We start from the raw sequence: 20173 nt of genomic DNA, 5'->3' as shown, positions 1-20173 counted from the left end.
GTGCGAATCTCACTCCCCCAACGTTGCCCCCAACGTAGAGTGATTCCACACCACGCACGCTTTGTGCCGCCATCATCTAGGGATAGATGCAAGGATATCAGCGATAGATGGGAAATGTCAATTTCTCTTCTCTGGAGGCAAGAAAAGGATTAAGTTCAACCATGAATGACTATTCTGTATGACTTCACCCCCTCTGCGTCTATGAAATGTCCTAATGTGATTTTGGGAATGGACACCATTTGTCTGGGAGGCCTGTGTTGTCGGGAGGGTAATGACGTTTGAATGTAAAACTTCGGAGCAGCACATCTGTCAGATGTTTTTCTTTTCCAACTTTCCAATACATAACACGCAATATGAGAAAAGCAAACTACATAACGGCGTCGGTAATCTCATCACCCGGTCAATAAAGAACGAGATGTAGATATTGGAAGAACTCAACTGCAGTCATCCGCACGTAGAGTAGAGTACGGGCACGAGAAAAGCTCAAGAATCTCTAGGTTCAAAAATAAAAAATTGTTTGTAAAAATTGGGGAGCCTGTCGAATTTTATACAACAGTCTGAAAATACTGTCCAGATTATAGTGCCATATAGTTATCCTTATAACACTGCCTTACAGTGTCCACATAATAGTGCCGTATAAAAAAAATCACTTAAAAGAACCTTTCAGCACGTTTTTAAACCCCAGAGTAATCATCATGATAAATTGCCTGTCCTGATGATTACTCACATATTACTCACATAGTACAAATCCATGTTTTCTTGTAATCCATCCATCAGCACTTACAGCTCTGTCGTCTTTCTTCTCCCGACGCCGACCTCCTGCCAGTGATTGACAAGTCACAAATCTCTGCCACCTGTCCATCCCGGCCGAAATTTCACGCAGGTGCCTTCATTTTGGGGGATAGCGTATGAAACGTAAGGTCCTGCTGAGGTTGTGAGAGTCAGGATATCCATCAGCTCATGCATCGCCCCCCACCCGGGAAGTCAGGCAGCAGTCACAAAGACAAACATCTCAGCAGGCGCTGTCATTCCAAGGGGCGGCCCATGCACATATGAAAAGTCCAGCTTTCGAAACCTCGGAACGATACAGAGCATGCGCCACCAAAGGAATGATGGCACGTGTCTGAGATATAGGCCGGGGCAGCCGGTCACTCAGGAGAGTGACCTGTCAATCACTGGCAGGAGGCCGGCGCTGGGAGGAGAAAGAAGCCAGAGAACTGTAAGTGCAGACCAAGCCCCTTCAATTGTGAGCACATTTAGATAAGAATCCACTGACGGATTACAAGACAACAGAGACAGGGATTTGTAATGCAAACGTATGAAAATAATGATCATTACTGGTACTTTACTGTGATGATGCTACTTTGGAGTCTAAAAATCTGACGACAGGTTCCCTTTAACAGTTCCACACCGGCAGGGTCATTTTAAAGAAAAATGGTGACCTGCAAAGTATCCTACACTGTATAAGCACCATATAGCATAAAATACCATATGATGGCTAAAAAACACCTCCATATACAGTTGTGCTCAAAAGTTTACATACTCCGGCAGAATTTTTGTTTTCTTGGCCTTTTTTTCAGAGAATATGAATGATAACACCAAAACTTGTTCTCCATGATTAGTGGTTGGGTGAGGCCATTTATTGTCAAAGTTTTCTCTTTTTAAATCATAATGACAACCCAAAACATCCAAATGACCTTGTTCAAAAGTTCTGCTGTAGCCAATGACAGGTCAACTTTGCCTTGTGTTTTGGATTGTTGTCATGTTGGAACATCCAAGAACATCCCATGTGCAGCTTCCGGGCTCTTGAGTGCAAATTTGCCTCCAGTATTTGCTGATAACGTGCTGCATTCATCTTTCCTTCGACTTTCACCAAGTTTCCTGTGCCTTTGTACGTCACACATCCCCAAAACATCAGTGATCGACCTCCATGCTTTACAGTAGGAATGGTGATCCTTTCATCATAGGCCTTGTTGACCTCTCACCAAATATAACGTTTATGATTGTGGCCAAAAAGTTCAATTTTGGCCTCATCACTCCAAATTTCCTTGTTCCAGAAGTTTTGAGGCTTGTCTCTGTATTGTTTTGTGTTTTGTAGGCGAGATACTTTGTGACATTTGCGCAGTAATGTCTTTCTTCTGGTGACTCGACCATGCAGCCCATTTTTCTTCAAGTGCCTCCTTATTGTGCATCTTGAAACAGCCACACCGCTAGTTTTCAGAGAGTCCAGTATTTCAGCTGATGTTATTTGTGGGTTTTTTTTTGCATCCCAAACAATTTTCCTGGCAGTTGTGGACAACATTTTTGTTGGTCTACCTGACCGTGGTTTTGTTTTTACAGAGCCCTTGATTTTCCATTTGTTAATCACAGTTTGAATGCTGCTGACTGATATTATTAATTCCTTGGATATCTTTTTGCATCCCTTTTCTTTTTTATACAGTTCAACTACCTTTTCCCGTAGATCCAGTGACAATTCTTTTGCTTTCCCCATGACTCACAATCCAGAAACGTCAGTGGCTGGATGAAAGATGCAAGAGTCTGTCTGGATCCCAGAAACTCACTCAGCTTTTATGCACACACACTGACTACAAGCAAACAGGTCACAGGTGAGGATGGTATCTTTAGTAGCCATTCAAACCCATTTGTGTCAACGTCTGTGCATGTTATCAGGCCAAAATCACCAGGGTATGTAAACTTTTGATCAGGGTCATTTGGATGTTTTGGGCTGTCATTATGATTTAAAAAGAGAAAACACAGTAGTTTGACAATAAATAGCTTCACCCAACCACTAACCATCAGTGGAGAAAAAGTGTTGGTGTAATCATTCATATTCTCTGAAAAAAAGGCCAAGAAAGCAAAAATACTGCTGGGTATGTAAACTTTTGAGCACAACTGTAGATACCCCAAAAATCCGCAAAATTAATGAACATGTGCACAAAAATTGCAGAATGCATTAAAAATGATGGGATGCTTATGTATGCGTTTTTTAAACACGGCCGAAAAAACACGAAAAATCCTGAACGTGTGCACATAGCCTTAGAGTTTGGGATTCTATTATTAAAATAAACAGCCAAAGGCATTTCAACTGGGAGAAGTCGTTGTAACGGTCTGGTCCGGATGGAGAAGATAAGGAGGAGAAACTATTACGATTAGAGAAGATATCACCTGTGAGTCACTGATGTCATTGCTTATTCTGTCCTGCGAGTATTTTTTAGTGCTCGGAGATTTAGTTTTCATCACCGCAGCTGAATGATTTACATCTCTTAGCCAGCTTGATTACATTTGGGGATTCCCTAGCAACCAGACAACCCCCACATGTACTTATGCTGGCTAACAGATGTAAATCATTCAGCTGCGGCAAGAAAAACTAAATCTCCGAGCACTAAAAAATACTCGGAGGACCCCCGAGCGTGCTCGGGAAATCTCGAGTAACGAGTATATTCGCTCATCACTAGTGCAGAACCTATATAGGGACGTTAGGGGAGTCACGGTGTTGTCAGATAGGCTTAGGGGCCTCCACTTTCCCCTTTCCTAGTGTTTGAGCTTCCTCGCCCTCTTCCCGTTGTTGTGTACCTAGCTGCTCCCTCATCCAGCATTACAATACCCTTTTTTAGTTTTATTATTTCCCTTAAAAATACAAGAATCCGATACACTGACCTTTAGGTCACGAAAGGTGGCACACCCCTGCCCTAAAGTTATGGCAGTGTACCTGTACAGTTTGAGAATTTAGGCCCCAATTTATCAATGAGTTTTCTCAAGTTTTCTATCATAGAATTTGCGACTTTTGCCGTTTTTACGCCAGTCCCGAGACAGCTTCATCCAAGGTTGGCAGAGCTGGTACTGGACAGAACGTGGTGGAATCCGACCATCAGATTGATCATAATTTTTCTAAATTATGCCAAAAATGTAGACCTCCTGGCGGAGACCCCCGCCGGTTGTACGAGGCGCCATATTCATGAAGAGGGTGTGCACCTCTTACTCCAGCGCACTTTTCATTAATATTGCAGTGCGAAACCCCAGTGTTAATTAGTCTTAGTCTTTCGAGTATTCATGCACCGGAGCTTGATAAATTTGATTGTAAGCTCCACTGGGACAGGCAGAGGGACGGATTGGCGAATTCTCTGAACAGCACTGTGTAATATGTTGATGCTATATTAATGGAGGAGAATAAAAAAACAAAGCCATTCATTTTCGAAGAATATGCAATTTTTCAAATGACACGTTTTCATGGCTCAGTTGAGTAGACAGCAGTCTGGAATAATTATTTTTCCCAGTTTTTTTTTTCATTGTTTATTTTCTATCTGGAGAATGTATGCATATTAAATTAGAATTTCAGCTGCAACTTGATATTCATTTTGTGTAAAATTCTGCAAATTCAATTACGGCGCCGTGATGAATATTATAGATGAAACGTGCAATAAATCTCACATTTATACAGATAAGTAGCACATGAGAATAAGCAGAGAAATTGCAGGAATATTAAGTTCATAGCATGTCACTGCTTAGCAATAACTACATAATTTAAAGGGAAATATGGTCCAATAAGATAAATTCACCTACCGTAACTACTGTACGCCATTTAAAGGGAATCTGCTAGTAAGATGAACCCTCCTAAGCAATCTATGTGGACACGCAGGTCATAGAATGATGAATAAAATGACACCTGTCACGGGGCTACCACCACAGAGAGGTTCCAGAGAACCGCAGCGCTCTAGGCCTCGTTCACACGCGATGAACAGAAGCTCTTCTCCTGAATTCTGACCTGGCTGTATTGTGCCAGCAGGGCAGGAGTTAAACATTGTTACTGAAGTTACTGAGAGCTATGTCTCTCAGCTGATTTGGTTTTGGTAATCTGCGCCCCTATATAGACTCACCTTTGTCTACAACTGTTGTCAGTGATCAGTTCTGCTGCCTGGCTTGGAGGTTGAAGGAGCGTGGTATTAGGAGCTTGGAGGTTTATTTACAGAGATTGGTGTCTGCTGTTTTGGTTCCATGTTAAACCTGTTTTCCTTCCTAGTTTTTTCCTTCTCTTCCCTTCTCTGTGTTTCCTCTGTGGTTGTGTGAGCATTTGGTGAGTTTGAGACTTTCAGTTATCTTGTCTGTATACCCTGTTAATTGTTATATTTATACACTGGTGCAGTCTACCTCCCTTGGGGGGAGAGGGGGCCACTGATAGGGCCTGCTCAGGAGACAGGGATACACTGGCGGCTCAGGCCTCCTAACCATCATAGGTACCCCTGAGATAAGGGAAAGCCTGGGCCCCATTATAGTGGCAGAGACAGGTGCGGGTCCCAGTATGCCGTCCTGCCCCTTTATCGCCTCATTCACACACGATGAACAGAAGCTCTTCTCCTGAATTCTGATATGGCTGTCTTGTGCCAGCAGGGCAGGAGTTAAACCTTGTTACTGAAGTTACTGAGAGCTATGTCTCTCAGCTGATTTGGTTTTGGTAATCTGCACTCCTATATAGACTCAGCTTTGTCTACAACTGTTGTCAGTGATCAGTTCTGCTGCCTGGCTTGGAGGTTGAAGGAGCGTGGTATTAGGAGCTTGGATGTTTATTTACAGAGATTGGTGTCTGCTGTTTTGGTTCCATGTTAAACCTGTTTTCCTTCCTAGTTTTTTCCTTCTCTTCCCTTCTCTGTGTTTACTCTGTGGTTGAGTGAGCATTTGGTGAGTTTGAGACTTTCAGTTATCTTGTCTGTATACCCTGTTAATTGTTGTATTTATACACTGGTGCAGTCTACCTCCCTTGGGGGGAGAGGGGGCCACTGATAGGGCCTGCTCAGGAGACAGGGACACGCTGGTGGCTCAGGCCTCCTAACCATCATAGGTACCCCTGAGATAAGGGAAAGCCTGGGCCCCATTATAGTGGCAGAGACAGGTGCGGGTCCCAGTATGCCGTCCTGCTCCTTTAACGCCGTTAACGGCGTGACAACACCTTGATATCTGCGATCCGATGTCTTATTTCCACAGAAATGCACATTTTTCTTGCTATGTAAATGAGCTGATAAGATCTCTGGGCCGGACATAGATCTTCCCAAGAATGTGCCTCCAGAGCTTATAAAAGTGGGAATTACCAGTGTGAGACATGTAATCACTGGCATGCTGTCAGTCATTACATGTCTCACACTTGTAACACCCCTCTTTTACGTTATGGTGGCAGATTCTCGTGGAGATCTATGTCTGGCCCATAGATCTAAACATCTCATTTGCATATTAAGGAAAATGTGGATTTCTCGGGGATAAGACATCGGATCGCAGATATCAAGGTATTATTTTATTCAACTTTCTATGACCTGTGTGCACATATAGACGGCTTAGGAGGGTTGATCCTACTGACAGATTCCGTTTACAGGCAAAAATAACTTTTGTGTTCATCAATCTGGTTACACCTTCACCAATATCCAATATGGTCTCCTCGATTTCATCAGTTGGATCAAGATATTAAATCAGGCCAGAACTTTGTCGTGGACTCATATTGCCCATGAAGTAGCTTAGTAAAAGAGATATAGGAGATAATTCACAGTATCTCGAGCTGCTCTACATTGAGCCACTTTGTGAACACAATCTTAAAAAAACGTGTCTCAGTGAAAATGCCAAGTTTGATACCACGGACTGTAACGACCATGTGTTTGTGCCTACATTGTGTAACCACCAAGTAAGTGAGCTTCTACATGATCGCAGACTACCGGACAACGTCCCATAGGTTTGAAATATGACATTTTGTTTGATCAGAAGAGGAAAGTTGAATAGTGTGGGGTTGTGATAATCTCAAAGGCCAAAGTCCACCTAGATCTCCAAGAAGGACATCCTATTACACCCTATAAAAAAAAAGAGCCCTTGCAGATCAGGAGGACATTTTTAGAACACATGTTGAGAAAGCATTCTGGTGATTACTCCTTGGTCACATCTGCCAACTTTTGTAAGCGGCCCTGAGGGAATCTGATTAGGAGCAAAATTGTTTTTGGCAGAACTGTGCCTATATTTTACAGACCATACCCCTTCTGCAACACTGTTTTGCACCATCTGAAGTGCAGATGGATACCGAGACCCCATAAGAGGAAGAAACACCATGCCATCAAGCACAAATCCTGATTTCTAAGGGCTTTCATGGTGTCCAGAAGATATTCCAACTCTTCCAGAAGGTCTCCTCTTTTTCTGGGAGCCTCCCAGATGTCTTGGGTGTAGCACTTTCCATGAGTGCACCAGTACTATTTGCAATTCGATTTCTCTTTTTCTCCATTTTCTGATCATTGAAGTGAACATTATAGACCCCAAGTCCACCCTCCTGACTGATTTACATTTTTTGCCTTCCTCAGCCTGATATCTATCCTTCAAACCCTGAGACTTGTAGTATCAGCTTTCAGTACGTGGGATACTACACTGAGGACTGTTTCAGCCATCATGAAGGATCCTAGATGGCGTCAGAAGGTGAACTGACCGGATTCTGGCAAAGCTATTTTTTTAGGTGCACAATTTGGTCAACATGCAATATCTCTAAATGTTGCTCCTAAAATAATTATTCTGTTAATTGCAAATTTAAATTAACATTTTCTGAAGAAAATGTGAGATCCTCACCTTCAAATATCCGATCTAATCTCTGGCGTTTCACTTTGTGTTTGTCCATGAGAGACATGAGACTTGGGCACCACCAGTTGTCCCCAGGCAGTTTTCCACCACTGGTTCAAGGATAGTCCACCGCAGAAAATATAACCTTATTTCCCAAGAAGAAAATTACCTGAAAAAAAAATAGATAAATATTAATGCCAATAATGTCAACTCCTCGGCCTTGTATAACCTATGGGTCATGATAATATATTTTATCTAACCAAGGTTTAGTTAGTATCAAAATATGTGAGTTATGTCCAAGCCTGGTGTCCTGGGACTAGTACGTCTATAGATTCATACACTGCTCTGTAGTGAGAGTGGTGTACACATCCATAGACATACTGAAACCGTGTACTGGATTTTCCCTATCTGAGCCACTCTGTTCTTCAACCATATTCTCAGACAGGGAAAGTCCTATACCGTAGTATTGATAATGTATTCTCTTATTCATTCCAATTTATAGGGTCTAACGCCAAGCAGCCCCAGTCCATCCCATCAGCTGATTGAGATTACCCTTCAGTTTTTTTTACAAAGATACAGAACCATACACACTGTCTGGTACTGCAGCTCAAAACAGCTTAGTTTGGGTGTCTTGGTCCTGGTACCACCATCAATCGCTCTGTATACCACTTGGAAGTGCTCTCACCCAGAGCATTATACAAGATCAATAATAAATCTATATGTCCATCTCACTGTACTAAGAGTGGTGTATGGACCAGTAGAGAACTGCTGCTCGGATAGAACCGCACACTATAATCACACAATCTGTGAACAGCATATTCCTTCTCTGAGTCTCTCCGTTCACTATTTCCATCCTCAGACAGAGAAAGTCTCATACTAGGAATGCTTGAATATAGTACATGGGTCTAGCAGAGCAGCAGTTGAAAGCAGCTTCAAAAGGAGCATAAAATGGTCACTGAAACAGCACTGCAGCATGGTGTTTTATTACCCTTTAAAGGAAATCTGTCAACAGATTTTTTTTTAGATTAAAGCATTGTGATGTAGGGGCAGAGAGCCTCATTTCAGTGATGAGTCACTTGCTCAGCAGCTTTCAATACAATCAGTGCTTTATTAGTAGGAAATTATCACTACTGAACTAGGTGTCACGTGCCAGACAGTCCAGCTAATTTGTGTAACCACGCCCCCACCACTGATTGGCAGCTTGCTGATGATGTACACAGGAAGCTGCCAATTACTGGTGTGGGTGGGGTTATACACAGCCCAGCATTCATAGCACTACTACATCTACAACAGAAAAAACAGGGATTTTATCAAAACTGAACCAAGCAGTCCAGTCAATGATACATCACCGGAATCAGGCTCTCTGCCCCTACATCATACTGTTCTTTCATTACCTGCGGAAAGATTCCCTTTGATGATGGCATATCATAAACTTTGAACACTCTTTTTAAGTTATTAAAAGGGAGCGGAGTACTAGACATAATCACATTTGTTGTGCTTGGAGGCGCTCATCTGCCTGAGAACGCGGCACGCGTGGCTATCAGTATGTCTCAGGAAACCTGACAGTCCTGCAATGGTGGAAGGTAGGGAGAGACAGAACTGAATTATTGCGGGGGACATAAATAAAAGACAGAAAGCATAGACTGGTTGTGCAGTTTTATCCATTTTTATAATTCTAGATCAAATTGTAAAGAATTCTAAGAGCAAAAAGACAGAATCCTTCAATTGTATGAGATTAGACTACTATCTTATAGAAACAGCGCCACCATTATCCACAGGCCGTGTCTGATATTGCAGCTTAGCTTCATTAACGTGAATGCTGCAATACCTTGCGGTGCCGTTTCCGATAACAAACTAATGTTATAGAACCTCTTCTACCAAAACAATGGGCAGATTGCTCTTTTCTGTACTCCAATTCTATGTTATGAAGTACAATAAAAAAAAATTATTAAAAGGTGGATAAAAAGCTGGAGAGTCTTCTGAGCATTTGCGCATTTTTTTTCTATTCTGCAGCGGCTGTTAGCGGAAGACAGAAGACCATTTACTAGTTCTACATCTTAATATTTCAATGACAGAAAATATCAGCACTCAATACATAAAAGCTTGTGCAGCCAATTCAAGGACACATTACTCAGGAAGAAATCACATCGGCTGCGGAAAAATGACGAACGAACGCTACAGTGTTCTGCAGAAAAGAATACATGAAGTATATATATATATATATATATATATATATATATATATATATATATATATATATATACACTGCTCAAAAAAATAAAGGGAACACTAAAATCCCACATCCTAGATATCACTGAATTTCGGTAAATATTTAAGTTGTAAACCTTTATTCATTACATAGTGGAATGTGTTGAGAACAATAAAACCTAAAAACGATCAACATAAATCACAACTAATATCCCACGAAGGTCTGGAGTTGAAATGATGCTCAAAATCAAAGTGGAAAATGAAGTTACAGGCTAATCCAACTTCAGTGGAAATGCCTCAAGACAAGGAAATGATGCTCAGTATTGTGTGTGGCCTCCACGTGCCTGTATGATCTCCTTACAACGCCTGGGCATGCTTCGGATGAGGCGGCGGATGGTCTCCTGAGGGATCTCCTCCCAGAACTGGACTAAAGCATCCGCCAACTCCTGGACAGTCTGTGGTGCAATGTGGCATTGGTGGATGGTGCGAGACATGATGTCCCAGATGTGTTCAATCGGATTCAGGTCTGGGGAACGGGCGGGCCAGTCCATAGCTTCAATGCCTTCATCTTGCAGGAACTGCTGACACACTCCAGCCACATGAGCTCTGGCATTGTCCTGCATTAGGAGGAACCCAGGGCCAACTGCACAAGCATATGGTCTCACAAGGGGTCTGAGGATCTCATCTCGTTACCTAATGGCAGTCAGGCTACCTCTGGCGAACACATGAAGGGCTGTGCGGCCCTCCAAAGAAATGCCACCCCACACCATTACTGACCCACTGGTCATGCTGAAGGATGTTGCAGGCAGCAGATCGCTCTCCACGGCATCTCCAGACTCTGTCACGTCTGTCACATGTGCTCAGTGTGAACCTGCTATCATCTGTGAAGAGCACAGGGCACCAGTGGCGAATTTGCCAATCCTGGTGTTCTGTGGCAAATGCCAAGTGTCCTGCATGGTGTTGGGCTGTGAACACAACCCCCATCTGTGGACGTGAGGCACTCAGATCATCCTCATGGAGTCGGTTTCTAACTGATTGTGCAGACACATGCACAGTTGTGGCCTGCTGGAGGTCATTTTGCAGGGCTCTGGCAGTGCTCCTCCTGTTCCTCCTTGCACAAAGGCTGAGGTAGTGGTTCTGCTGCTGTGTAGTTACCCTCCTACGGCCCCCTCCACGTCTCCTGGTGTACTGGCCTGTCTCCTGGTAGCGCCTCCATCCTCTGTACACTACAATGACAGACACAGCAAACCTACTTGCCACAGCTCGCATTGATGTGCCATCCTGGATGAGCTGCACTACCTGAGCAACTTGTGTTGGTTGTAGAGTCCGTCTCATGCTACCACGAGTGTGAAAGCACAACCAACATTCAAAAGTGACCAAAACATCAGCCAGAAATCATTGGAACTGAGATGTGGTCTGTGGTCCCCATCTGCAGAACCACTCCTTTATTGAGTGTGTCTTGATAATTGCCAATAATTTCCATCTGTTGCCTATTCCATTTGCACAACAGCATGTGACATTGATTGTCAATCAGTGTTGCTTCCTAAGTGGACAGTTTGATTTCACAGAAGTTTGATTTACTTGGAGTTATATCCTGTTGTTTAAGTGTTCCCTTTATTTTTTGAGCAGTATATATATATAATATAATATATATGTATATAAATTCCCAGATCTAGTGATGGCAGGGTTTCACTAAACATGGTCACATTTCTCCTGTTATCTGACTGTATGTTAAGAACCTTTCGGTCCCCATACAATTTGCTTAGAGTGGGGTAAAAAAAAGTTTATAGAAGGGTCAATCAATCTGTTATATTGGCAATATGTGCAGAAATAGGACAAGATTGGTGCCAAAAGTATGATCATCAGAGGTCCGATCGCTAAAACCACCACAGATCACAAAAATGTCCTGTTTAGATGGAGCAGAAGTGAGCATGTGCGATCATTAATCCAGGAGTGGTGGTCGCACATGCTCATTACTACTCCATTCACACAGGAGATTTTGGGCCTCATTGTTCTCAAGATTAATTATTACCTGGGTAATCACTGCTCACACATGTACTATCCCACCTTGTATAGGTGATACATGTTGTTTATGGGAAAACCCCCTTAAAGGGGATCTGTCATTTGCCATAAAATGTAATTTTTTTTACCTGGTGTAAATGCTGCTGTTCTCCTGAATCCGGCGTTGTTTTTCTTTTGCTTCTGCACCTCTCCAGTCCTGAGATATGGCCTCCTTTTCTCTGTATGCAAAACTAGTTTTGTTAGAAAACTGGGCGTGGTCACTGACTCTTCTCAGTTGGTGTGTTTCGAGGCCCACACCTACTTAGCTAACAAGATGGGTTTTACATACCAGGAAAAAGGGGCCATATCTCTGGAATGGAGAGGCGCAGGAAAAAATGAAAAACAACGCCGGATTCAGGAGAACAGCGGCATTTACACCAGGTTAAAAAAATATGTATTAATTATTTATTACAAGTGAAGGTCCTCTTTAAGGCTCTGTTAATGCTATGCTCCTTTTTGTCATTGGTTCCTGATTTTGGATAACAAGAAGAGATTAGTTTGCTGTGCTATTTTTGCTGTCAAAAACACAAAAGACAAATGACAACCCCAATAAATGTCAATGACAGCCTTCAGAACTCAATAAGATCCATACCCAGTATACATTTTTGTCCACCATTAGGAGAAGCCTATAGAAATTAGCTTTAAACAATTTCTAGGAAACCCAATCTTATAAATGCATATTTCGGAGTATTGTAAGGGAATATTTACATAGGGTATTTTTACAACTTTTTTTTCCTATGATCTACAGATGTCTTATGGTCTACAGATGGATTGAGGACGCAAAGAGGTAGCTGTAGATGTTTCTCAGTATGGGGCTTACTATAGGTTTTGACTTCTCTAATCTTATGACTTGTCACTGTCAGTAAAAACATCAGTAGAAGTCCACGAGTCGGTATTCTTCCATCACCATTTCAAAGTTTACATTGCTATTATGTGCCTTAATTCTAATTACTTAAAGGGAATACGTCAGTAGGATCACCCCTCCTAAGCTGTCTATATGGACACGTAGGTCATAGGAAGCTGAATAAAATGACACCTTGATAGCTGTGATCCGATCTTTTATTCCAGAGATATCCACGTCTTTCATAATATGTAAATGAGCTGTAAAGATCTATGGGCGGAATATAGATCTTACTGAAGATCTGCCTCCAGAGCTTATTTTATATGATCGAGGCGTTACCAGTGTGAGACATGTAGATCAGGAGATCAGACTGTCAGTCATTACACGTCTCACACAGGTAACGCCACGCTCATGAAAAATAAGTTCTAGAGACGGATTCTCGGGGAGATCTATGTCCCACCCACAGTTCTTAACAGTACATTTACATATTAAGAATAATGTGGATTTCTCTGGAATAAAACAAAGGAACGCTGATATCAGGGTATCATTTTATTCAGCCTCCTATTACCTACCGCTACCTCTGTGCGGCTTCAATCAATCAGTAGGCCAAAGGACATCACAGCCCACAGATGGCAATCTGCATACAATTAATATGTTACTGTAAACATCCCATAATTAATCATTGCATAAACATCAGTGAAAATGAAATAAAATATAAAAAATACCGTATTTAAAAAGTGACATACTTGGTGTTCTGTTGGTGCTATTTATGTGCATTATATGGCGACATTATTTAGAACCTATTAAGCTATGTTACTTGGTGTTCTGGTGGTGCTATTTATGTGCATTATCTGGCGACATTATTTGGAACCTATTAAGCTCTATTACTTGGTGTTCTGGTGGTGCTATATATGTGCATTATATGGCGACATTATTTAGAACCTATTAAGCTCTATTACTTGGTGTTCTGGTGGTGCTATTTATGTGCATTATATGGCGACATTATTTAGAACCTATTAAGCTCTATTACTTGGTGTTCTGGTGGTGCTATTTATGTGCATTATATGGTGACATTATTTAGAACCTATTAAGCTCTATTACTTGGTGTTCTGGTGGTGCTATTTATGAGCATTATATGGCAACATTATTTGGAACCTATTAAGCTCTGTTATGTGGTAGTGTGAAGGTGATACTCTAATGTACTATATGGTGACATTATTTGCAACTTATAACGCTCTGTTACTTGGTATTATATATGCTATGTTCATTATATATTTCAAACTATTACGCACTATTAATTGGTATTTTTGCAGTGCTGTTTTGTGCATTATATGGTGACATGACTTAGAACCTATAAAACTCTGTTATTTTGTATTCTAATGAAAATAATGTTGTGCGCAGTTATATGACGATATTGTTTAGATCCTACTATGTTATTTAGTATTGTGGTGGAGCTATTTTTCTGCACTATATGGCGGTATTATTTTCGTATTGATAATGTTTTTGTCAGGAGCCCCCACTGACCTGCCCAAGTCTCATCCCCCACGCCTGCTATTCCCATCTGAGGACCATAGTAACAATGCCTCATTGCACCACACCTAATAGGAAGATAACTGCAATACCTTGTCATACATTATGCACCACATGAAGAACAGCATTGAATCCATTCTCTACAAATTCTGTCTTACACCCAATCTTTAACCACCGGTGGCATCTTGACGAATTGCAAAGATAATGAATTGTCATTGTCTGTTCTTTCCAATCACCGTACAGCCACATCTCGCACTAAACCTCTTTATTTCAGCTGCCTGGACCAGAATCAGTCATCTTCCCAGAGATCTGTATCATCACCTACACCCAAAGTCCCATCAGAACCCAGCACTGTACTGCAGACTGGATAGAGATCCCAGGTTTAATCCTAATTGTGTAATACAGATGTCTCTTTGTATTGTTCTCATGGCTTCCAGGTCGCGTCAGAGAGAATATTAGGAAACACAATCGGACATGAAGCCGAGAGAAGATACATTCACTGAGACAACAAACCGACTTGCAATTAAAACCGCACTGGCTATTGTAATTAACTGAGCAATTATGTGACTGGGTTAAGTTATCAAAGATGGAATGGAAAGGGGCGTTTATACTGATCACACATGACTACAAGGGAGTCTATGATGAAGAAATCATCTAACTGGAAAGAGCAAGAACAGCTACAATCAATATGAATGGGTCAACATACGTCTGTGGTCAAAAATATCACTACTGTAATACTGCTCCTATGTGCAAGAATATAACTACTATAATCCCGCCCCATGTACAAGAATATAACTACTATAATACTGCTCCTATGTACAAGAATATAACTACTATAATACTGCTCCTATGTAGAAGAATATAACTACTATAATACTGCTCCTATGTAGAAGAATATAACTACTATAATACTGCTCCTATGTACAAGAATATAACTACTATAATACTGCTCCTATGTAGAAGAATATAACTACTATAATACTGCTCCTATGTACAAGAATATAACTACTATAATACTGCTCCTATGTATAAGAACATAACTACTATAATACTGCTCCTATGTACAAGAATATAACTACTATAATACTGCTCCTATGTACAAGAATATAACTACTATAATACTGCCCCTATGTACAAGAATATAACTACTATAATACTGCTCCTATGTACAAGAATATAACTACTATAATACTGCTCCTATGTACAAGAATATAACTACTATAATACTGCTCCTATGTACAAGAATATAACTACTATAATACTGCCCCCTATGTACAAGAATATAACCACTATAATACTGCTCCTATGTACAAGAATATAACTACTATAATACTGCCCCTATGTACAAGAATATAACTACTATAATACTGCTCCTATGTACAAGAATATAACTACTATAATACTGCTCCTATGTACAAGAATATAACTACTATAATACTGCCCCTATGTACAAGAATATAACCACTATAATACTGCTCCTATGTACAAGAATATAACTACTATAATACTGCCCCTGTGTACAAGAATATAACTACTATAATACTGCTCCTATGTACAAGAATATAACTACTATAATACTGCCCCTATGTACAAGAATATAACTACTATAATACTGCTCCTATGTACAAGAATATAACTACTATAATACTGCTCCTATGTACAAGAATATAACTACTATAATACTGCTTCGATGTACAGGAATATAACTACTATAATACTGCCCCTATGTACAAGAATATAACTACTATAATACTGCCCCTATGTACAAGAATATAACTACTATAATACTGCTCCTATGTACAAGAATATAACTACTATAATACTGCCCCTATGTACAAGAATATAACTACTATAATACTGCTCCTATGTACAACAATATAACTACTATAATACTGCCCCTATGTACAAGAATATAACTACTATAATACTGCTCCTATGTATAAGAACATAACTACTATAATACTGCTCCTATGTACAAGAATATAACTACTATAATACTGCTCCTATGTACAAGAATATAACTACTATAATACTGCTCCTATGTACAAGAATATAACTACTATAATACTGCTCCTATGTACAAGAATATAACTACTATAATACTGCTCCTATGTACAAGAATATAACCACTATAATACTGCTCCTATGTACAAGAATATAACTACTATAATACTGCCCCTATGTACAAGAATATAACTACTATAATACTGCTCCTATGTACAAGAATATAACTACTATAATACTGCCCCTATGTACAAGAATATAACTACTATAATACTGCTCCTATGTACAAGAATATAACTACTATAATACTGCTCCTATGTACAAGAATATAACTACTATAATACTGCTTCGATGTACAGGAATATAACTACTATAATACTGCCCCTATGTACAAGAATATAACTACTATAATACTGCCCCTATGTACAAGAATATAACTACTATAATACTGCTCCTATGTACAAGAATATAACTACTATAATACTGCCCCTATGTACAAGAATATAACTACTATAATACTGCTCCTATGTACAACAATATAACTACTATAATACTGCCCCTATGTACAAGAATATAACTACTATAATACTGCTCCTATGTATAAGAACATAACTACTATAATACTGCTCCTATGTACAAGAATATAACTACTATAATACTGCTCCTATGTACAAGAATATAACTACTATAATACTGCTTCGATGTACAGGAATATAACTACTATAATACTGCCCCTATGTACAAGAATATAACTACTATAATACTGCCCCTATGTACAAGAATATAACTACTATAATACTGCTCCTATGTACAAGAATATAACTACTATAATACTGCCCCTATGTACAAGAATATAACTACTATAATACTGCTCCTATGTACAACAATATAACTACTATAATACTGCCCCTATGTACAAGAATATAACTACTATAATACTGCTCCTATGTATAAGAACATAACTACTATAATACTGCTCCTATGTACAAGAATATAACTACTATAATACTGCTCCTATGTACAAGAATATAACTACTATAATACTGCCCATATGTACAAGAATATAACTAATATAATACTGCTTCTATGTACAAGAATATAACTACTATAATACTGCTCCTATGTACAAGAATATAACTACTATAATACTGCTCCTATGTACAACAATATAACTACTATAATACTGCCCCTATGTACAAGAATATAACTACTATAATACTGCTCCTATGTACAAGAATATAACTACTATACTACTGCCCCTATGTATAAGAATATAACTGCTATAATACTGCTCCTATGTACAAGAATATAACTACTATAATACTGCTCCTATGTACAAGAATATAACTACTATAATACTGCCCCTATGTACAAGAATATAACTATTATAATACTGCTTCTATGTACAAGAATATAACTACTATAATACTGCCACTATGTACAAGAATATAACTACTATAATACTGCTCCCTATGTACAAGAATATAACTACTATAATACTGCTCCTATGTACAACAATATAACTCTATAATACTGCCCCTATGTACAAGAATATAACTACTATAATACTGCCACTATGTACAAGAATATAACTACTATAATACTGCCCCTATGTACAAGAATATAACTACTATAATACTGCACTTATGTACAAGAATATAACTACTATAATACTGCCCCTATGTACAAGAATATAACTACTATAATAGTGCCCCTATGTACAAGAATAAAACTATAATACTGCCCCTATGTACAAGAATATAACTACTATAATACTGACCCTATGTACAAGAATATAACTACTATAATACCTCCCCTATGTACAGGAATATAACTATAATAATACTGCCCCTATGTACAAGAATATAACTACTATAATACTGCACTTATGTACAATAATATAACTACTACAATACTGCCCCTATGTACAAGAATATAACTATTATAATACTGCCCCTATGTACAAGAATAAAACTATAATACTGCCCCTATGTACAAGAATATAATTCCTGTCACAGTGTAGACATAAGAAACGAAGTTCAGAACTCTTCTGTGGATAAAATAGCAATTGCAAGTTTAATCCTATATATAATAAAATCCAGGACGAATCAGATATAGAAATTCCTTTGAAACAGCAAAAAAGTGTTCCTAAAATAAATTTAATTTTCAACTACGATTAAGGCCAGTTTCACACATCAGTGTCTCCGGTACGTGTGGTGACAGTTTTCTCACGTAGCGGAGACACTAATAACAAAAAGAACCTAGCACTCAACTTGATGCTTATGTGCAAATTTTATTGTAGTACCCAACAAACGTTTCGGTCCATCATACGGACCTTCATCAGTGACTACATGTGAAAAACAAACAACCAAAAATGAACCAAAAAAAACAAATAAACAAAGTATATACATAGCATGTAGAAAGAGAGAACAGCATCAATATCAAAAACAGGTCTCATGTGCAAGCGACATATATGCTAAAGAGGACCATACCGAGTACCGAGGCACAGAACTGTTCCACAACATGGATACGGACGGCCTCATCTGGGGCCTACAGGGAAGTGGTGTGGATGTACCATGGGGAGAAATTACTGCCTGAGTAGGTGTTCAGAGAAATGACGCCAAATCGTAGTCTCTGTTAAAGCCCAATGGGTGAAGGGTCTCCAACGTGTGGATCCAAAAAGCCTCCCTCCGTTTTAAACGGGCCACCCGATCCCCACCGCGTCGAATGGGGGGAATGTGTTCAATAACCTGAAACTGTAATTGTGAGACATTATGGCCTCGAGTATTGAAGTGTGACTGACGGGATGGGTAATAAAAGGTTTTTGCAACGGACCGTAGATTTGTGCTTAGAGATACGATCGCGTATAGATTGCGTGGTTTCCCCCACGTATAGAAGTCCACACGGGCATTTGATCAAATATATGACCCATGATGAGGCGCAGGTGAAGTAGTCCGGAATACGGAATATTTTACCCGAGCGAGGATGGTGAAAGGTGGAGCCCTTGAGGACGTTATGGCACTGTGAACAATTAAGGTACGGAAAGGTCCCTGTACGGGGATTTTGTAAAAACCGTTGGCGAGGGGACGATTTACCAGACCCCAAGTCTGCCCTCACCAAAGAGTCTTTCAGGTTAGGTGGGCGTTTGAAGCAGGGGAGAAATGGGTTTTGAAATTCAGCAATGTTAGGGTAGGCTTTAGACAGTGAATGCCAGTTTTGGCGAATGGACCTATGTAAAATATAGTCAAATGGGTGATAAGAATGCATAAACGGGACCCGATTGGTGGCTTTGTTAGGTCGTGGAAGCGGAGGTGAAGCAGCTTTTTGTAGAACAGATGACGGATAGCCACGTTGGGAGAATTTAGTGGCCATTTCTTGAAGACGGAGTGGCCGTAGATCCGTATCAGACACAATTTTAGAGACCCGGTGAAATTGGGACTTGGGTACCGAATTCTTAGTGGCAGGGGGATGAAAGCTCGTAAAATGTAACAAACTGTTACGGTCGGTACTTTTGGTGTACAGGTCAGTGGAGATAGAGCCGTCTGGCTGGAGGATGACCATAGTGTCAAGGAAATTGATCCGAGTAGGATCATGTGACATGGTAAAGGAGATGCCCGGCCAGGCTGTGTTGAGCCAGTCAAGAACGCGAGGGCTTCCAACGAGCCCCCCCATATGCAAAAGACATCGTCAATGTAGCGTCTCCACAGGATTACGTTATCGCGGAATAAATAGTGAGAGTATATCTGGCTCTCCTCGAAGTCGGCCATGTAGCGATTAGCATATGGGGGCGCTACGTTGGAGCCCATCGCGGTACCCCGGATCTGTAGGTAGAAGTCGTCCTGAAACATAAAGTAATTGCGGGTACGCCTAATATAGCACTCCCTCTCACCATTGCACCACAGGTTGACGTTAGTCTTATTTCACTCTCTTATGATCTTTAGACGCCGCATTCATTAG

General features: G+C 40.2%; 1 protein-coding gene across 5 annotated transcripts in view; it reads right to left on the bottom strand.

Annotated features, from left to right (window-relative positions):
* CTBP1 (C-terminal binding protein 1) overlaps positions 1-20173 on the bottom strand; it is a 496367-nt gene that overhangs the window by 281091 nt on the left and 195103 nt on the right. For all 5 annotated transcript variants that reach the window (XM_069744905.1, XM_069744907.1, XM_069744909.1 and 2 more), the window contains exon 2: positions 7582-7741. In XM_069744905.1, the coding sequence (XP_069601006.1) occupies positions 7582-7639 (58 nt within the window). In that variant the 5' untranslated portion in view covers positions 7640-7741. The remainder of the gene's footprint in view (positions 1-7581; positions 7742-20173) is intronic.

The sequence above is a fragment of the Ranitomeya imitator genome, chromosome 1 (assembly GCF_032444005.1).
Source record: "Ranitomeya imitator isolate aRanImi1 chromosome 1, aRanImi1.pri, whole genome shotgun sequence".
Classification (NCBI taxonomy): Eukaryota; Metazoa; Chordata; class Amphibia; order Anura; family Dendrobatidae; genus Ranitomeya; species Ranitomeya imitator.
Note: the sequence above shows the minus strand (reverse complement) of the source record. Positions and strands in the feature narration are given on the sequence as shown.